General features: G+C 43.8%; 1 protein-coding gene across 1 annotated transcript in view; it reads left to right on the forward strand.

Annotated features, from left to right (window-relative positions):
* Nucleotides 1-14,233, forward strand: part of LOC8033033 (multidrug resistance-associated protein 1) — an 89,277-nt gene extending 75,044 nt beyond the window's left edge. The window contains exons 17-20 of the mRNA XM_042287006.1: nt 2,451-2,609; nt 10,415-10,581; nt 13,698-13,892; nt 14,028-14,233. Of these exons, the coding sequence (XP_042142940.1) occupies nt 2,451-2,609; nt 10,415-10,581; nt 13,698-13,892; nt 14,028-14,190 (684 nt within the window). The 3' untranslated portion in view covers nt 14,191-14,233. The remainder of the gene's footprint in view (nt 1-2,450; nt 2,610-10,414; nt 10,582-13,697; nt 13,893-14,027) is intronic.
* Nucleotides 14,234-16,583: the final 2,350 nt, after the last annotated feature.

Consider the following 16,583-nt stretch of genomic DNA (forward strand, 5'->3'; position numbering starts at 1 on the left):
ATATAGCATAAACTGCATAATACATGGACGACCATTTTGTTTTAGAAAACATCAAAGAGTTACATCAGGGAGTGAAGAATTGTGTATTCTTAATTGATTTCGATTACCTTTTTCTACAGGTTGACCTTGCACTACCGATAGTATTAGTATATGTTAACTTAAAAAGAGATGTAGGACACATACCTTCGCCAGCGCACGTAGAGAGTTCTCCAGCTTACATAGAGGTAGAGCTCCGGGCTGGTACCGAGATATTGTGTTATATTTCTGGTGCTTTGTGAGAATGGGTATATTTGAATAAATACAAGTATGTCTGTTTATGTTTACACATTGTTTGTTATGTTGCTTTTGCATGCAAACCAATTGTTCTGGCACGCCCTGCCATGAGGTATGCGCGGACATACGGACAGAGAGGTGGACGTGCAGAATTCTGGAAGTAGGGTGTTTTATTATAAAGCATTGCGTGATTTGATAAAACGTAAGACAAAGCGTGGTAGGTGACCGTTTTTATTTTTTCAATACTGGCAGTGACGCTTTTGTTGACTGCCAGCGTTCTGCGTGAAAAATGTGTTTTATTAGCGTATATCTCACCATCGAAAGGTTCTAAAATTGTTACGCGATGACGTTCCGCTTTTGGTTTCTAGTGGCTGGCATTTGCTTTTGTCTGCGTGATGTTGGGGAACAATATTCGTCACACAGTTCTAAAACAATTTATCGCGATGTGACACTAATTCCCCTGTCAGACAACGAGCGTCAAACCTTCTTTTCATGAACTATGCTTTCCGCTAAAGGACATTCTGATACAGGAGCTGCTGTCACACGGCCGGCAAAATGCTATTCATCACCTTTATGTATTTCTTTGGGACTGGGCAGACGAAGATAAAACCGAAACTCAAAATAATACTCTGAAGATTTATAATCGTTAAAAACATTAGAAGTTAATACTTCTTTTACGGGCGACTTTTGAAGCGCGAATCACTCAAATAATAATGAAAGGAAACATTCACAAGACGCTTTCGTGTCGTAGCCAGACACTGGAAACCACGAGAGTATACTAAATTTACAGTGCACTGAATTATTGCCTCCTTACTGCAACGTCTAAATAATTTGAAACTAGTATCTTCTCATAGTTAAAATCTCAAACTTATTTACATCCAATTTTAAGGGTTTATACCCGCAATACCCGAAAGAGGAGTCAGCGCGCTGGCGAGTTGTTGAATAACCCGAAACGCGTGACGAGGAAGAAGATACAGTTTTCATATGACAACTGACCTCTGTGACTATCTGCTGGGTCACATTTTCCTAGCCCTGCCTATGCACGAGAATGTGGCCACGGTGGCCCGTCTTTTTGGTAGAGTTATATTAACTATAGCAATCATAATAATATGGCGGACAGCGCTGCGGCTGCAGGCTGCCATAAAAATATCCGTGGGTCTAGTACACTGTGCCGCGGGCAATATTTACTTTTTCATTGAAGACGCTCGACAAAGCAGATTTTTTAAACACGGTATGCGACCGAGGAAAGTCGACTATGCCATCATTTTGTGTGGCGCGCTGCTCAAATCTCCCCGATCGCTAAAACACTACAACTTACCATCAGTAAGTATTCAGTGTTTTGTTACTACCTTGGCGCGCAGCGATACGCTCGGTGAAAAACATTTGCCTTTTCCCAAGTTTTCAACGAAGTCGCACCGCGACCCTTCATCTGTGGGTGAAAAACGTGTACCCTATCTAACGGGCGATACATTGCGCCACCACACAACTCTGGTATCACTAGAGATGATATCTCTACCAAAAAAATGGCCGACCGTGACGTCATTCGCGAAACGTGCAAACGTAACCCAGAAACTAGTCATAGAAATCAGTGTCTTTGACACAGTTCAGGTCCGAATTATCAACGAAAGCTTTTCAAGGGTACAGTATCGTCAGACGATGCCTGAAGAAAACATTATTGAGATCAGCCTTTCAAAGTTATGACCCCAGGGATACGAAATAATGCACCACCTCACCTCCAGTGCCGTTAGCGCCTACTGTCAACAGTATATTTTTTTTGGACTAAAAGACGTTAGCGAGGTCCTTTCCCGAAAAGGATGCTATTGGAAAAGGAGCATTTAGGTGGCTTGTAACACGAACTCATTCTTCTTTTAGGAGATTGTCCTTTATACGGAAGGAGGTTAAGCGGTTCGTCTCGCAATGATATAACTCTAGTAACAGCTTCTTGTGCTCCTTTAACAATCCCACAATCATTTTCAATTATTTTCCGCCATTTCTCCGTAGCAGAAGAAAAATCGTTGACGTTAGTTCCTTACGGTGCGTGCTTTTTTTCCCATGTGTATAAGGTACGAGCTAAACAAACACCTCAAACATGCAGCGATAAGGGTGGCGGAAAAGCAGCTCTTCAATTGTTTGATTTACTTTAGAACCCAAGGAGTTGTGTGTCTTTCTTTCTGAAGGTGGGTGTCGTAGGAAGAACAGGAGCCGGCAAGTCTTCCCTGGTGCTCGCGCTCCTCCGGGTCCTCAGGAGCTCGCGGGGCAGCATCCGCATTGATGGCGTCGACATCAACACGGTGCCGCTGAGGAGGCTCAGGAACGCGGTCACCGTGATTCCTCAGGTGAAACACCCAATGCATCGCGCGAAAATAGGTTTGAACAGAGTTAGTGTACCGGCTCAGTTGGGGAACTGGCAGTAGGTGCCGCTCTTACGCACACAATTCCCCATGGTTCTGAGCGCAAACTTCCGCATTACAGCCATGGTTCTGAGCGCCATTCTTTCAAATGCTCTGGCCGGGCGGTTGCGGCTGCATTCTGAACTGGTGAGAACTGCTATTGCAGAGACGCGTCTCAGCGTGCAAGCAGGATGGCCCTTTGAGCATTAGATGTTGAACTGCGTGGAGGGAGTGGGAATTTGTCTCCCACAAGAGTTATACATTTTTTTCGGGCCGTATTATGAAACCGAAACAGCATCCGAACATTTTCGAAACAACAAACAAATTGTTGTTATTGCAGTGTTTTGTATATTGGCGGGCTCAGCGAAAATCTAATGATGCGCGTTAGTGGCGTTGATATTAAAATATGTATTCATGTCCGGCAGCAATAAAGTGTAGTTGTGGACATTTAAAATAGGGTAGCGTTTAGGTACTGTATCCCCGTTGAGGTCGCGATAGTCGCAGCATGGGTGCCAGTCACCTATCGTTTATTTTTCTTCGCCCTTCACCATGTGAACGGCGGATCACAAAAAACTAGACGAGGGGTGCTCAATCACAAGCTGAATGACATGTTCATATTTCTCACGAGCGCCCAGGAGCTATTCTGGTACAAAGTAACTGTGGTGTCATCCTGACCGTGTTGCCACGCTGTTGTGTCATCACTGATCTGTCATACTAACCGACCTGTGCGCATGCCCGCGTTCGCTAGCCTCTTATCGGATGTACGGCAGGTGGCAATATATACGGCGCATGGAATAAACAAAGGGGTTCGTGCTGCTGGGAACTACGTTTCTGTCTTTCCCTTCCTCGCGCCGCAAGGCACACGACATGGTGTCAGAAGTGGGATGATGCTGCTCGTGTGTGCTATTCTTGCGGCGTTTGCCTTGCACTCGGTTTGCGCGATGACGGTTCCGCTAGTGATTCCTCCCCCTGGGACTTTTTGTTCAAGGAAATAGTGTCTACATGGCTGGTGAGTATACAAATTTAAGTACACCCTTCGGGAAACGTGGTGCATAATATGCGCACAAAGCCGCAGGAATATTGATCATTGCCAAATCTATAAAAACTCAATCAAAACATCTTTTATTTGGAAATTGTGACAAATGATTTGCTGGGAACGAATGTCCCAAGTTGACTTAGAGCCATACATTGCGTGTGATATATTTCGGTGTTGAGAGCGGCTGAGCTGCGGCGTGATCAAACACGATTTGTGCGATGTGCTAACTGAGGTCACGGTACTTTGCTACCAAGCCGGACGGAGGCTCACCAGCGTCCAGCTGGGCGATCTTCCTTTCATGCACAGACCACTCTTTCTGAGGACATCCGAGGAACGACCGTTGGGCCCGCTGTTGTTGGTGTTTTCTGAAAAGAATCAAAGTGGTTAAAACACTACTAATAAAAAACGGTTGCTCCAGGCATAGTATATCGCGCAAGTCTGGAAGCTGCGGCGCCAAGCTTCGGCGGCGTTGGATATGCTTCTAACGCCTTCCAGGAGAGATGCGTCGACGGACCAGACACTTGTCGGAAACATAGCAGATATCAATTCGTTCCGTCGACGACGTCCGATGTGTGTGTCTTTCAATTAGTGCAAGGGACATCGCATCCGTTGAAAACAGTGACACGAAATCCTCGAATGGATCTGGAACCTCTGCAGGTGGCAGAAGTGCTAACGCAGGCAGCATCATCATATGAGATTGAGTACGAATTTTTATATATTAATTAATATAGTATTTATATCATGCGGTCGAATGTCCGAACTTGCCAAAACCGCGAAATTTTCGCCTCTACCATAGCGTGTTTGGAAGCTAAACTTGCACAGTTTGCGGTGCACGGCCTGGCATAGATGAAAGAAACATCTTTGAATCCGTACTTGCGGGAAAATATTGCCAGTGGCGATGATAGTGGCACACTCAAAGTCACAGTACACCATCTTCACTGCAGACTGTCATAAGACTTGCAAGTACTGCAAAAAGCCTGAAAAAGCGTCTGCCGTCTTAATGAGCCAGATGATTTTACCGATTTACACTTTTAAACTTAACCCTATTACGAATTATACATTTGAAAGGTCTATCCGATTTTGTGTGGCAGGCGAGCGTACAGAAAGGGAATTTCCGCGTACTTCTACATTCCATGCACAGTACGCACTTGAAATAAAAGAGATGGCGTAACTTTTGACGTTCCGTCCAGAAACAAAGCTTTGAACTTCCGCAGAGAATCAAAATTACGTTGAGTGGAAAAAAACTAAGATGGGTTGCGGTCGCGAAATCCGCTGTCGTGGGCGACGAAAGCTTCTCGCTTGAGTGAAACCTGCGAACAGAAAACCAATAATGCTTGCACCCAGATTGAATACAAAGGCGAAATTAGCACAGTGTTTTTTTAGACTAAAAGAAAGACGGGCGACTTCTTCGCGTGCTGCAACTGTAGAGTATGGGTCGCAACCCTGCTGCCGCTGTTTCCTTATGGTTCGGCGCATCGTGCGTGTTTGTTGCATTTGTGAAGCCATGCATTCCCTCCCACTAGCTGCATGCTCGAACAGGATCTGCTGGAATCCTGGAGTTCCTTGAACTTCAGAAAATAAAACCGGTAAACGGCTACATCAAATTTATGCTGTTAAAACGTGACAGATAGTGAAGAAACCAAAACAAGTTCACTTGCCAGCTTTTACTTTCATCGTAGAACGGACATTTAGAAGATTGATGGTGGTCGGATCTCCGGGATGAGAGTAGTCTCCTGTTCCTTTGTAACACGGGAAATCATCTTTTCCGTGGTGATTTTAGCTTTACAGTATCCGCTATTTCTGCAGACCCAGTACGAAGCCTCCGAGTCTTTTTGGCTACACGTACTTTATGAATTGCTTTTGTACAGCAGCATGGTTGCTCCGCGCTGGATTTTCGTTAGCTCTATCGTACGTCCTGTTGGTGTTCAGTTGAGAGTTAAAACACTTGTTCTTATAGGTAATTATGCTTCAAGCCCGCGCTCTACCAAGTGTGCACTTCGCTTGTCCAAATTCGAAGAGGTGAACAAAAATAAAAAAAATCATTTCTTAAAATTGGAAGAGTAAAACCATGAATGTTTACGCAAAAGCTTACTTCGTATTCGCACCTGACTTGGCCAGTACCAAGATAAAGGGGGCACACCGAGACCGCTATGGACGCGAAATAGAGTCATTCCTCATTAAAAAATAAACAAAAACGTCTCATGGGGATAATTAACTCTACTAAGACGTGAAGTCACATTTCTCAGGCCGGAATCGGAAACAATATGCAACTCCCCGTAGAAATTGGACAGCCATAGATCCGCGTAGAAATTGGGCAATCCCGGTTCCTCCTTTCTTGCCTCCTCGTTAACTACCTTTCCATGTTTCCCTCCACCATTTCACCCTCTCTTTAACATTCCCTTATCAGGGTAATCTCAGGCACAGTGCGGATTTTTGCTTGAATAGTCAGACGTCATCGCTAAATAAAAGTGTTGTTGACTCGTCCTCGTCCTACGTCTAATTGTTCTTTAAAGTGCTAGTATCTACATTTCAACACGCTCTCCTTAATCAGTCCAACAAAAACATTTCTTCGTTTGAACCTTAGCATTCCCCTTAAAAAGTGCGCCCCCTTGTGGGATTCTAGACTATTTAGCGAAAAACGTGAAAATGAAATGAGAAATGTGACGAACGAACTGGAAATGTTGGACCACTTTTCCTATGACGATGTCAGTGTGACCACTTTACCTACTACGGGATCACCAAGAACGAGACACCCTGGTTTGCCAGTTCACCTACAACCAGTTTTTTCTATTACGAGTTGGCTGAGACGAGTGGACCTGTTCCCTCAGGAATATAACGATTGTAGAGTTGATTGGCGAGGAACAGAGGTACTTTGCAGAGAGTCTAATGACATGAAACGTGTAGCGAAAGAAACGGTTAGGTTACATATGTCAGGCAATTGCATCAGACAATTTGAATGCAACTCGGAACGTATTCTATAATGTTTCTCAGATAGTAACTAAATTGTTTGACTCATGTTTTTTTTTATTATTATTTTGCTGTTTTTTTATTTGAGGATTAAAAGTAGACTCTAATTTTTTTGTGGGTTTGCATTATCTTTAGGCGATAAACCAGGGAATTGCAAGCGCCATTCTTCTATTTAGTTGTGTACCTATGTGTCAAAGGGCTTAATTTTGTTCAATTGTTTCGGTTCGGTACCTACTTCGGCCTATTGTTAGTGCTTTCTGATGCACAAACTAACTTAAAATTTAAAGCGCCTTAAATCTTTTTTTTTTGGCGGGGGGGGGGGGGGGGGGGGAGGCTATGCGGAGAATTCGGCGATCTCAAATCACTTTTTTTTTTCCATTCCTCTATGTGACCGTGTGCCAAAGCACTAAGTTATCTTTGGACTGTTTCGGCCGGGTTCCATTTACATTGGCTGTTTTGTTTCTGCGTTGGTGTGTTCGCAGCGAACACACTTTAAAAGTTGGGTCACCTTGAAAACAAAGCTTGCTCTTTTTGTCGTTGTGAACGACATTGAGATAGGTGTATGAAAGAGTTATATAAAATAGATTTTGTTAACTGAGTTTGAGACGCTTGTCAGTCACCTTTCTTCTGTACCTTAAAATTTATTTTTCAAATTTCCTTCCCGATCTCAGGTTTTAGATACCATGAATAACAGTAGATGTGCTGAAAAGAGGAATCCTAAATTTTAGTCTATGATTGGTGCGTGACGACTTGTAGGATGATACTGTGAATAGCGCTCTTCAAAGTTTTAGCTTAGATTGATATGTCGTGTGAAAGAAACATAGACGAGATAATTCTCTACGAATGGATATTTTTGACAAGAACATGGTTGCTTTCATAGAGGTAACACTAACCGTGCGGTCATATAAAAGAAAAACAAAGCAGAGAAATTTCGAATAGATTCTACTGCAGAAGCAAGGTGATACTGGGGTCACAGGTTGAAGCTGCATGTACAAGTTCTGCAGGCAATAAACAGCACAAAAACAGGAGGTGGCATAATCCAGTAGGTACTTTCTAGGCTCCGCAATGTTCCAGCTTAGCGGTACCGATATCTACACTCTCTCTTTGCCCACATTTCTGGGCGTGATTGCATTGGGCGACAAAGTAAAACGCACTTAGCATTGTCACGCTAAAAAAACCCGGTAAGCCTCGTTTTGCCGTTAGAATCTACATCCGTGTGACCGTTGTTATTTCGCGCATATTTAGTTCACACAACCTGTCTGTAAGCAAATCCTTTTGCGACTGAGCAGAGTATGTCTTTGACACACAAAGCGGATTGACAATGCGTTTCACTGACAAACGTAGCTATCTTTAAAAACCAAACTTCGGTTGCAAAAAGGAGTCCCGAATATCCTAGAATATTATTTTTGGCGGTTCATTAAGAATTTATAACACGGTTGTTCAGACACACAGCTGTTAGGTTTCCATGGCGGAAGTAATTCACACATGCGTCACCGCAAAAGATTTGGCGCCACCTCTCGGCCCGGAACCGCGCATCATGATGATAGGCAGGCTTCTACCAGCACGCGCCACGTTGTGAGGAGAAACTTGAGATTTTGGAGGTTATGAAAGTCCATCAAGGTATACAGGTATCCTGCAGAGTTCCGGAATTAGCATTTCATTCCAGTTCAACTTTATTCCGGAGAATTTGACTGTCCGATGACTCAATTATATTCAACTCCCTGGAGTAGCTGAATTTTTCTATTAAATTGCTCCATTTTCTACGTGATACATTCACAGTCGTGAATATACTGAGGTCACTCGTAGCATCCGTTGCGGCCAATAGTAAGGTAAAGCGTACATGGGCGCTTTAGTGATGAAACGCTCGTCGGGGAATCAGCCAGCGGCTGTTCGTGTCACAAAAACCTAGTTACGACAGTTTTTGTTCCACGCGAGCCTCTAAAGCGAGAAGCCTGGCATACGAGAAAAGCGGGCGGAGTGGTCTTCTAATTTCCTGATGGCCTATGAACGATGCTGTGATCTGGCATTGTAACAACCGCCATTTCGTCACGTCCCTCGGCACCAGGAAAATCTTTCCGTTTGGAAATTTTAAGCTTTAGTTGTTGACAGGGCCGCCACTTTCATCATCGAAGGAACATAAGCCGGTCACATAATTAAGTTCAAGGATGCTGTTTAAATAACCACTTTGACCGTGGGCTAGAGTTCTTCCAGCACGCCGTTTTAGAAGCAAGCCCATTTTTTTCCCACTTCATTTCGGGCAAGAGGCATATAATTAGACTCTCAATCCATTTATTCCTGCGCTACCGCCCTTCTACTTCAATTCCACTCTGGGCTCATGGTAGTGCTGAATGTTTCCAGAATCACTCCAACTCCGGAGTGGAGGATCCTGGTGGTCTCATGCATGCGATATAAGAAAAGTTTTTTAGAGCGCAGCTCTTAGGGGCCCGTTCCCGGCTTGAGCGGCGTCGCCGTCGCCGTCGCCGTCGCCGTCGGCGTAACCAAGGTCATCCCAAGGTCACGTGACCCCCAAGGTCACGTGACCCCTCCAGGTCACGTGACCCCTCCCAAGGCCATCTCAAGGTCACGTGACCCCACGTGACTCCCAAGGTCACGTGACCCCTTGAGGTCACGTGACCCCTCTCAAGGTCATCTCAAGGTCACGTGACCCCAAGACCCCACGTGACCCTTTGAAGGTCACGTGACCCCCAAGTCACGTGACCCCTCTGAGGTCACGTGACCCCCGAGGTCACGTGGTCTCCTCCCCAAGGTCACGTGACCCCCAAGGTCACGTGACCCCTCCCAAGGTCATCTCAAGGTCACGTGACCCCAAGGTGACCCCCAGGTCACGTGACCCCTCTGAGGTCACGTGATTCCTCTGAGGTCACGTGACCCCCCTCCCCGAAGTCACGTGACACCCCCCCCCCCGAGGTCACGTGACCGCCCCCCCGGAGCATATTAAAGAATGAGGGGAGGAGGAGGGGTCTACCCTCCCCTCAGTACCCTTCACTCCTCCTCCTCAAGAGCTGCGCTCCAATTCGGCGTTACAGGGATTTGTAAACGGCTTTCACTTTTTTTATGGTATTTTAGCCCCCACCAGTATTGCATGGAGGGTTCGCCAACCCTATAAAAAGCCTTTGATTGTATGTCAGCCACAATAAGATAATTGTATGGTCCATTAGACACCGTCACTAGAATCTAACGGACCATAAAATAATTGAATTAATCATCAAGGAAGTGCGATGGATGATCAATATCTGATGGGTCATTACAAAGTTCCATGAACCGTAAAAATGTTTTCACGGACCATTAAGAGCTTAATTTTTATTATTTCCGCCATTTATCCTTGAAAATTGTAACGAAATATTTCGCCCGAATACTCTTTCACGATTACTGAGAAGCTCCCGAAGATATATCTCACTAGATAACTAAAGAAACGGTTTAAAGATTGTGTCGCGATATAGAAAAACAAATAAAATAAATTTATAAAATTATGTCAAGATGGTTTCATACAATGATACTGCCCAACACTGAAACTTAACACAGCACCGCGCGTGTAGGTTTACTGCCCAAATTTTAGCTGAAAAACAACTGGAGACCAAACAACAAGTTTGCTTGCTTCTCTGTTTTGTTTCTGTTTCTACCTGATCTAGGCTTTCTTCGCGGTGTTAAAAAAATGTGCCCTTCGGTAAAACTGGAATGTCAGTTTACTAATTAGTACCTCCCGGCGCATTTATTCTGCTTGATAAAGGACCCCAGCCTAGTGCGGGGCAGCCTCCGAGATAACCTGGATGCCACAGGGAGCCATAAAGACGAAGAACTGTGGCAAGCATTGCGAGAAGCCCACCTGGCTGACTTCGTGGCCTCGCAACGGAGCAATCTCCTCTTGGAAGTAGGTGACGGAGGTTCAAACCTAAGGTAAGACTGGCTAGAAGCCAATTTGCGACGAGAACGACGCTGGGGGGTATCACTGAGCAGCACGTAAATGTCACGTGATACACGGATTGTGAGGATGCCCGGTTTGTTTACGTCGTGCGCACCATGGCGGTACGGTGATTGTTCACTTCCGGACGCGGTGCGGTAGTTTGTTTTTTTCTTCTCAGCGTTAACACAACATACGCAACGGAAAAAAGGTATACTTTTGCTTCCATATTCGAGAGAAAAACAAATAGGGAAGTACATATTGTACTAAAACAGGCAAAAGAGGGGTATGCAAGTGCGATTGTGTGCTTGAACCACTTCGCAGAAAATTTACCGACGAATCATGTTGCATTTTGTATTATGTTTTGCTTTTCTTCGCGATGGTCTGTTTCGTTCCCCGTACGGATTCCACTGCACGGTGGGACTCGGCGCCAATGATAATCCGGTATTCCGACTTCCTTTTCCTCCGCAGCCAAATTTCTTTCTACTTGTCGTTCGCGTGAACTGCCGCGCTACAAAGTTGAAAGAACGAACATCCTTGTTTATGATGATCCGAAACAAAAGAACGCTTCTGTGTCTGTTCAACAAATCAAGTACCGAGGATCCCACATTTGAAGAAGTCTTGCCTTTCTTATGGCGCACTAGCTGCCGCGATGTGTTCAGGTGCAATAGTTGCGGCGTAACAAAAAGTACGTTTTTAAACGTTTATGTTCAGTACTATGAGTGTTCATTATTCTAGACGGCTTATGGCCAGCAAGAAAAAAAAATTTTACAGCAGGACACTTAAGACTTCTTACGTGTAGAAATGCTAAAGCATTTCTACACGCAGCGCGCCACGTCTTCCTTTCGCACACGGTGCTCCAGCGTCCCGCACCTCCCAATGCGCCGCCAGCAGTTCGGGTGACTCCTTAGATACGATGACGCCGTTGCTACGGAGCCATACGCGCTCCAGCGGTGACATCACGCTCCCCCACTGCGCAGGCGTGGCGAATCCCGCCGGCTCCACGGCTTCCGTGACGGTTCATCCCCGTTGCTCTGCTTTTGGCCAATGGGAATTCAACTGCCGTGCTTTCAGCCAATGGAAATTCAATTGTCGTGCTTTCGGCCAATGGGAATTCAACTGCCGTGCTTCTGGCCAATGGGAATTCAACTGCCGTTTCGATGCTACAGATGGTTACAGACAACACCGGCTTTTCTGTAGCGTCCCAAAATCTGGACGTGATCCCAGTGCTTGTTGCGTCTTATTGGCAGAAATTATAACTGAACCGCAAAAGTAATATTTTCACTCGCACATCAGATGTAAAGGATATCACAAAATTTTCTTTTTTAGTTAATGTCATTCCGGTCATCGCGTCACATCTACATCTGCGCAATGTCTCAAATGGCTGTCATTGAAGCGTTAGCTATCGATCAAATGATATGTCAGTTTAAATGCACAATCTTAACAAAATGACTCGTTGTCAAGGATAATTTGACAAAATGATTTCCAGTAGAAGCTTGCCTAAGTTTATTTTATTTGTGTATAGTGGTTTGTTTTCATTTTTTTTAAATTTGAGTTAGGCTTATAAATTATGAGCTTCTTAGGACTGCATAATTTTGTTTTGCATTAACACCGTAAAGACACATTCATACCCATTTTATATGCTGGGAGCATTCATTTACTGGCTGCAATTACTAAAATAATAAACGTGGTGCTCCTGGTGATTTTTATTAAGCCCGGTGAAGTCCAGGCTGTGTTTAAAAGCAAATGCGTATAAGACTTCCCCTAATTTTTTTTAAGATGCAACAATCGGGACATAGAACTAGTAAGTTTATCTCAATGAAGGAAACGACGGCCTTTGATTCTCATCCAAGGAAGTTGTACACTGAATTCTTCTAAAACTGTGAATTAAAGTCAGAAAAATTGAAAATTTAAAACATTAGCCAGTTAAAAGTAAGCGCTTTCGCCGTGCTTTGCCCGGGACAAAAAAATAAGAATACTTTATTTTGTATTTCAGAACAGTTCTCCTCCGTGCTCGAGGCCCCTGTCCGAGTTCCGATACACCGCAGAAGTGAGCGGAGAGGACGTGTACCGACTTGTAATTACCCGCTAAGAATAGCGAAGGAACCCCCAAAACTGAATAGAAGATTACCAGTGCGCCCGGCGACCGCCTTACGATAGAAAGACCCTAGTTATAGATTTCATCGTTTGATGCCGGTGGTCAATGCCGAACCTGAGCCGACCGTCATGGAACGGTCGGCTCAGAGAGTCAAAGAAAGAGAGAAAATACTCCGGTGTGGACAATTAAAGAACTCCATTATGGGTCGTAACACAAAACAGAGAAAACATACAGCGCAAATCACATTACCGAAATAAGAGATGGCGGGAACGTGGCACCGTCTGTTAATAAGCGGAAACACACCATACTGAAAAAAGATAGATGATGAGTGGAAAGTGCCGCCATCTATCGTGAAACCAAAACACTGCAATCCAGTCAGCAGTATTGAAGGCTGGGATGAAGACCTGCAAGCCGCAGAATTTGTAATCGTCCACGACGACTGAAAGAACATGTTAAAAAAAGACAACACGAAACGTTACTAGCAACACAGCGTTCAAACTTCTCCAGAGAAACGCTCATGATAAACTTCGATTTGCGTAACCAGGGCTAGCGTTTTATGGTCCGAGTTAATAGCAAGCTTGGGCATCCTAGTGAGAACGGGTTTTCGCTTTCACGTTTATAAATTTTAAGCTAATCTACCAATACATTACTTCATTGGGTAGTCCCATCACCGACGTATTCGCGGAAACACGTCTCATACCGCATCCACAATTTTTTACAATGCTGGCGTTAGTAATTACGGTATAACTTTCATGACCTCGAGCTTTCTAACTGATGCTCGTAACCAGACCTAGCGCATGCGTTTTTTGTATTGCACATATTTATTTTTAACCCAAATCATTTATCCAGACATGCCGGTCAAGCGCACAAGTCACATGAAAGTGACTTCTTCGATGGTGCGGCGGCGGATACAGTAGTGCTTTTTCGTGCTGGTAGCACAATGTAGATTAGGGCGAGCAAAACTGCTTGTACATTGTTCAACACAAAAAAAGCGTTGTGTCAATTATTCTGCAGCGTCGGACAAAGACAATTGGTGTGCCTGGCCAGGGCCCTAATCCGGAATACGAAGGTGCTGCTCTTGGATGAAGCCACATCCCAAATGGACGGGGACACGGACCGCTTGATCCAGGCAACGCTGAGAGAAAGCTTTGCCAGATGCACAATTCTGGCCATTGCGCATCGCATCAACACCGTCCTGGACTACGATAAGTGAGTGCCTTTTCTATTTTCTTGATATGTAGCTCCCCGAGACAAATACGACATATGTTGGAGAGATTCGTTCCAAGAGCGTGAGTTAATCAATCCCACATCCAGAATTTGCAAAACTCTCATTGTTTTTTTCAGGATCCTGGTTATGGGCGACGGCAGAGTACTGGAATACGGGCCAGTGTGTCAGCTGCTTGCCGATGAAAAGTCGCTGTTCAGTGAAATGGCGAAAAAAGCGGGCATTCTACCAGCTGAAGTAGTATTCGAGGCGATTTATTCCTCACCGATATCTTCACAATAATGGCGGAAAGCCACGTTACCAAATTACCCAAAGAGAGTCAATCTGATCAGTAACTGTGAATTTTGTATTTGTTTTCAACATTTACAGAAATGACACTCCTACTTAATGGGCAATAATCTCACCCAATCGGTTAGAAAGTTTTGGTCCTGAATATTCTGAATCCTACGAGCCATGCACCTTTTTCCTAAATATCAAAATTAGTGTCTTCCTAATTTCCCTCGTCGGGTGCGGTGTCTTGACTATTAGGACTTTATAAGATATTTACGGAGACTCTTGAATTTGACTTGGTTCATGTCAAGTCACCTTACCAATTGGTTTCGCTGAACATTTCAATTTATAGGAATCATCAGTCAGGACAGATTGAGTATAGCAGAAATATTGTGAAAGAAAATTGTTGCTATGAACATACCGTTCGGAATGTTTGTGCCCTGCTTCTCGAGTGAAATTGGGCAAGATATCGGACTCTTCGCGCACGTCTTGGTGACCGACGCCTGATGAAACAGCACTCTAGGGTAGCGACGTTTCACGTGCAAGGCGACATTCAGTTCAAAACCTTTGAAAACATTTTGGTTGTTGTTATTGCTCAAATTCAATGTTTGGCTCTTGTTGAATTTGTTGGTGTTAGTTAGTATAATTTGTCACGTCTACATAAATATTTAAAGAATTTGGTATGTGTTTTGAGTAAGTTTGTGGCACACTAAACTCTAAATTCCACAGAAGAGACAGAATAAACAGTTATGTGTAGCTTCAGTAAAAAACATTTTGCCCTATAAAAACAACATTAACCTTCCACAGACAAATTCAACTTCAAAAATGGTGTAAGTGTACTGTAACTGGAATTGAATTTTAACAGCCGGGCCCTAGGAAGTTGAGCTAAAAATAAAAAGCGAATTGTCTTCGGCGTAGGATTTCATAATTTTGTACACAACATTTTATAAATGTTTATCACACTTTAGTGCCCACATGATTTAGTATTCCGTCCTTTTATGTTTCACTTCTGACTATATAAACCAGTGCTCCAGGTTAATATCTAGGCTCAGTGCAGTATAAATTGAGTGTATGTGTTAGTGTTAGAAAAGAAAAATTTAACCGATATCTGGCGTTTTTTTATTTCATAAAAAACTTAAATAAAGCATGTGCCCCAATAATCACACATTTTGCTAATATACACGTTGTCGACTGAGAGAAAATAAACTGGAAAGACTTCTGAATTGTTTCTTACAATTTCGGATATTTATTGAAACGCTTCGAAAAGTTGTCGAGAGGATATATGCATTTGATTGTCTCAGTATTTCTGCCGAACCATACCCGGGCACCCGCTTGTAGGTTAAAAAGGCAATTGTTGCAATAGTTCTCTTGAGGTAATAGATAGCAGATGCTAGCATGGTTTCATAGAAGGAAACACATTGTGACATTTGTTGTGCAGCATAGTCGCCAAACGCTCTAAAAATGTAGGAGCTATTAAAAAAGTAATCATTGAGATGTTATTTTCAATGCGTCGTGCATCATGCGTCTACTGGATATAAATCCCAATTTTAACTATCGCAAATTCAAATTCAGGTCAATGATAAATTTACCTTTGCTTATCTAGCCTTATTTGCATGATTGTCCTCGTGATAAAATATATTTCTATATTCAAGTCAAGAAGGTAGGAGAAGCTCCTCCCACAAGCGTGATGTGCCCGTTTCAAATCCCTCCGCAGTCGAAAAGGTTCACTGGAAACGCTCCTTGTTCCGCTTCAATGGATAGATAATGGCTACAGAGTGGTGCCAACTTGTCTCCGACCCCCACTCTTTAAGAAAGCGACCTTTGCATTCATTGGAGGGGGAACCGAGCCCCTGAAAGCAGCCTTTGTATCCATCGGAGGTGCAAGCTAATCCCCGAAAGTCATATTTCTTTTCATCGGAGGGGCGAAACTCTAATCTCCCTCTTGTGGCTTCCACAATGCTAAGTCAAAGTCGAAAGATAGAGCAAGTATATACAGAAAGGCAAAACCCTGAACGCGCGTTGGCTGCGACGTCACGGAAAGGATGGGACGCTATCGGATGCGTAGGTGGCGGAGGGATACATGATTCCGTTTGAGGGGCATTTGCCGCAACCTTCTTAACCTGTACATTACTATAGGTACTCGTAGTTTTACAGTGCTCATGCAATTTATTCGTGTCAGAACGTAATATTAAAACGTTTATATAGAGACTGAAATTTTGTTCTAATAAAATCAAGGAATTTGGGAATTTGGTATTCCTTTGAGCAGAAACAAGCAACTAATATAATGTCTGTTGTTGCACTTAATCAAAAATTTCTTTCTGCAGCACCTACAATTCGACGTGACCAAAATAGCATCTTCGTAAGTCATTTTGATTTGGATATGCTGAGTTTGTTTTAATATTGAT

This window comes from Ixodes scapularis, unplaced genomic scaffold (genome assembly GCF_016920785.2).
Source record: "Ixodes scapularis isolate PalLabHiFi unplaced genomic scaffold, ASM1692078v2 PGA_scaffold8__174_contigs__length_109621045, whole genome shotgun sequence".
Classification (NCBI taxonomy): Eukaryota; Metazoa; Arthropoda; class Arachnida; order Ixodida; family Ixodidae; genus Ixodes; species Ixodes scapularis.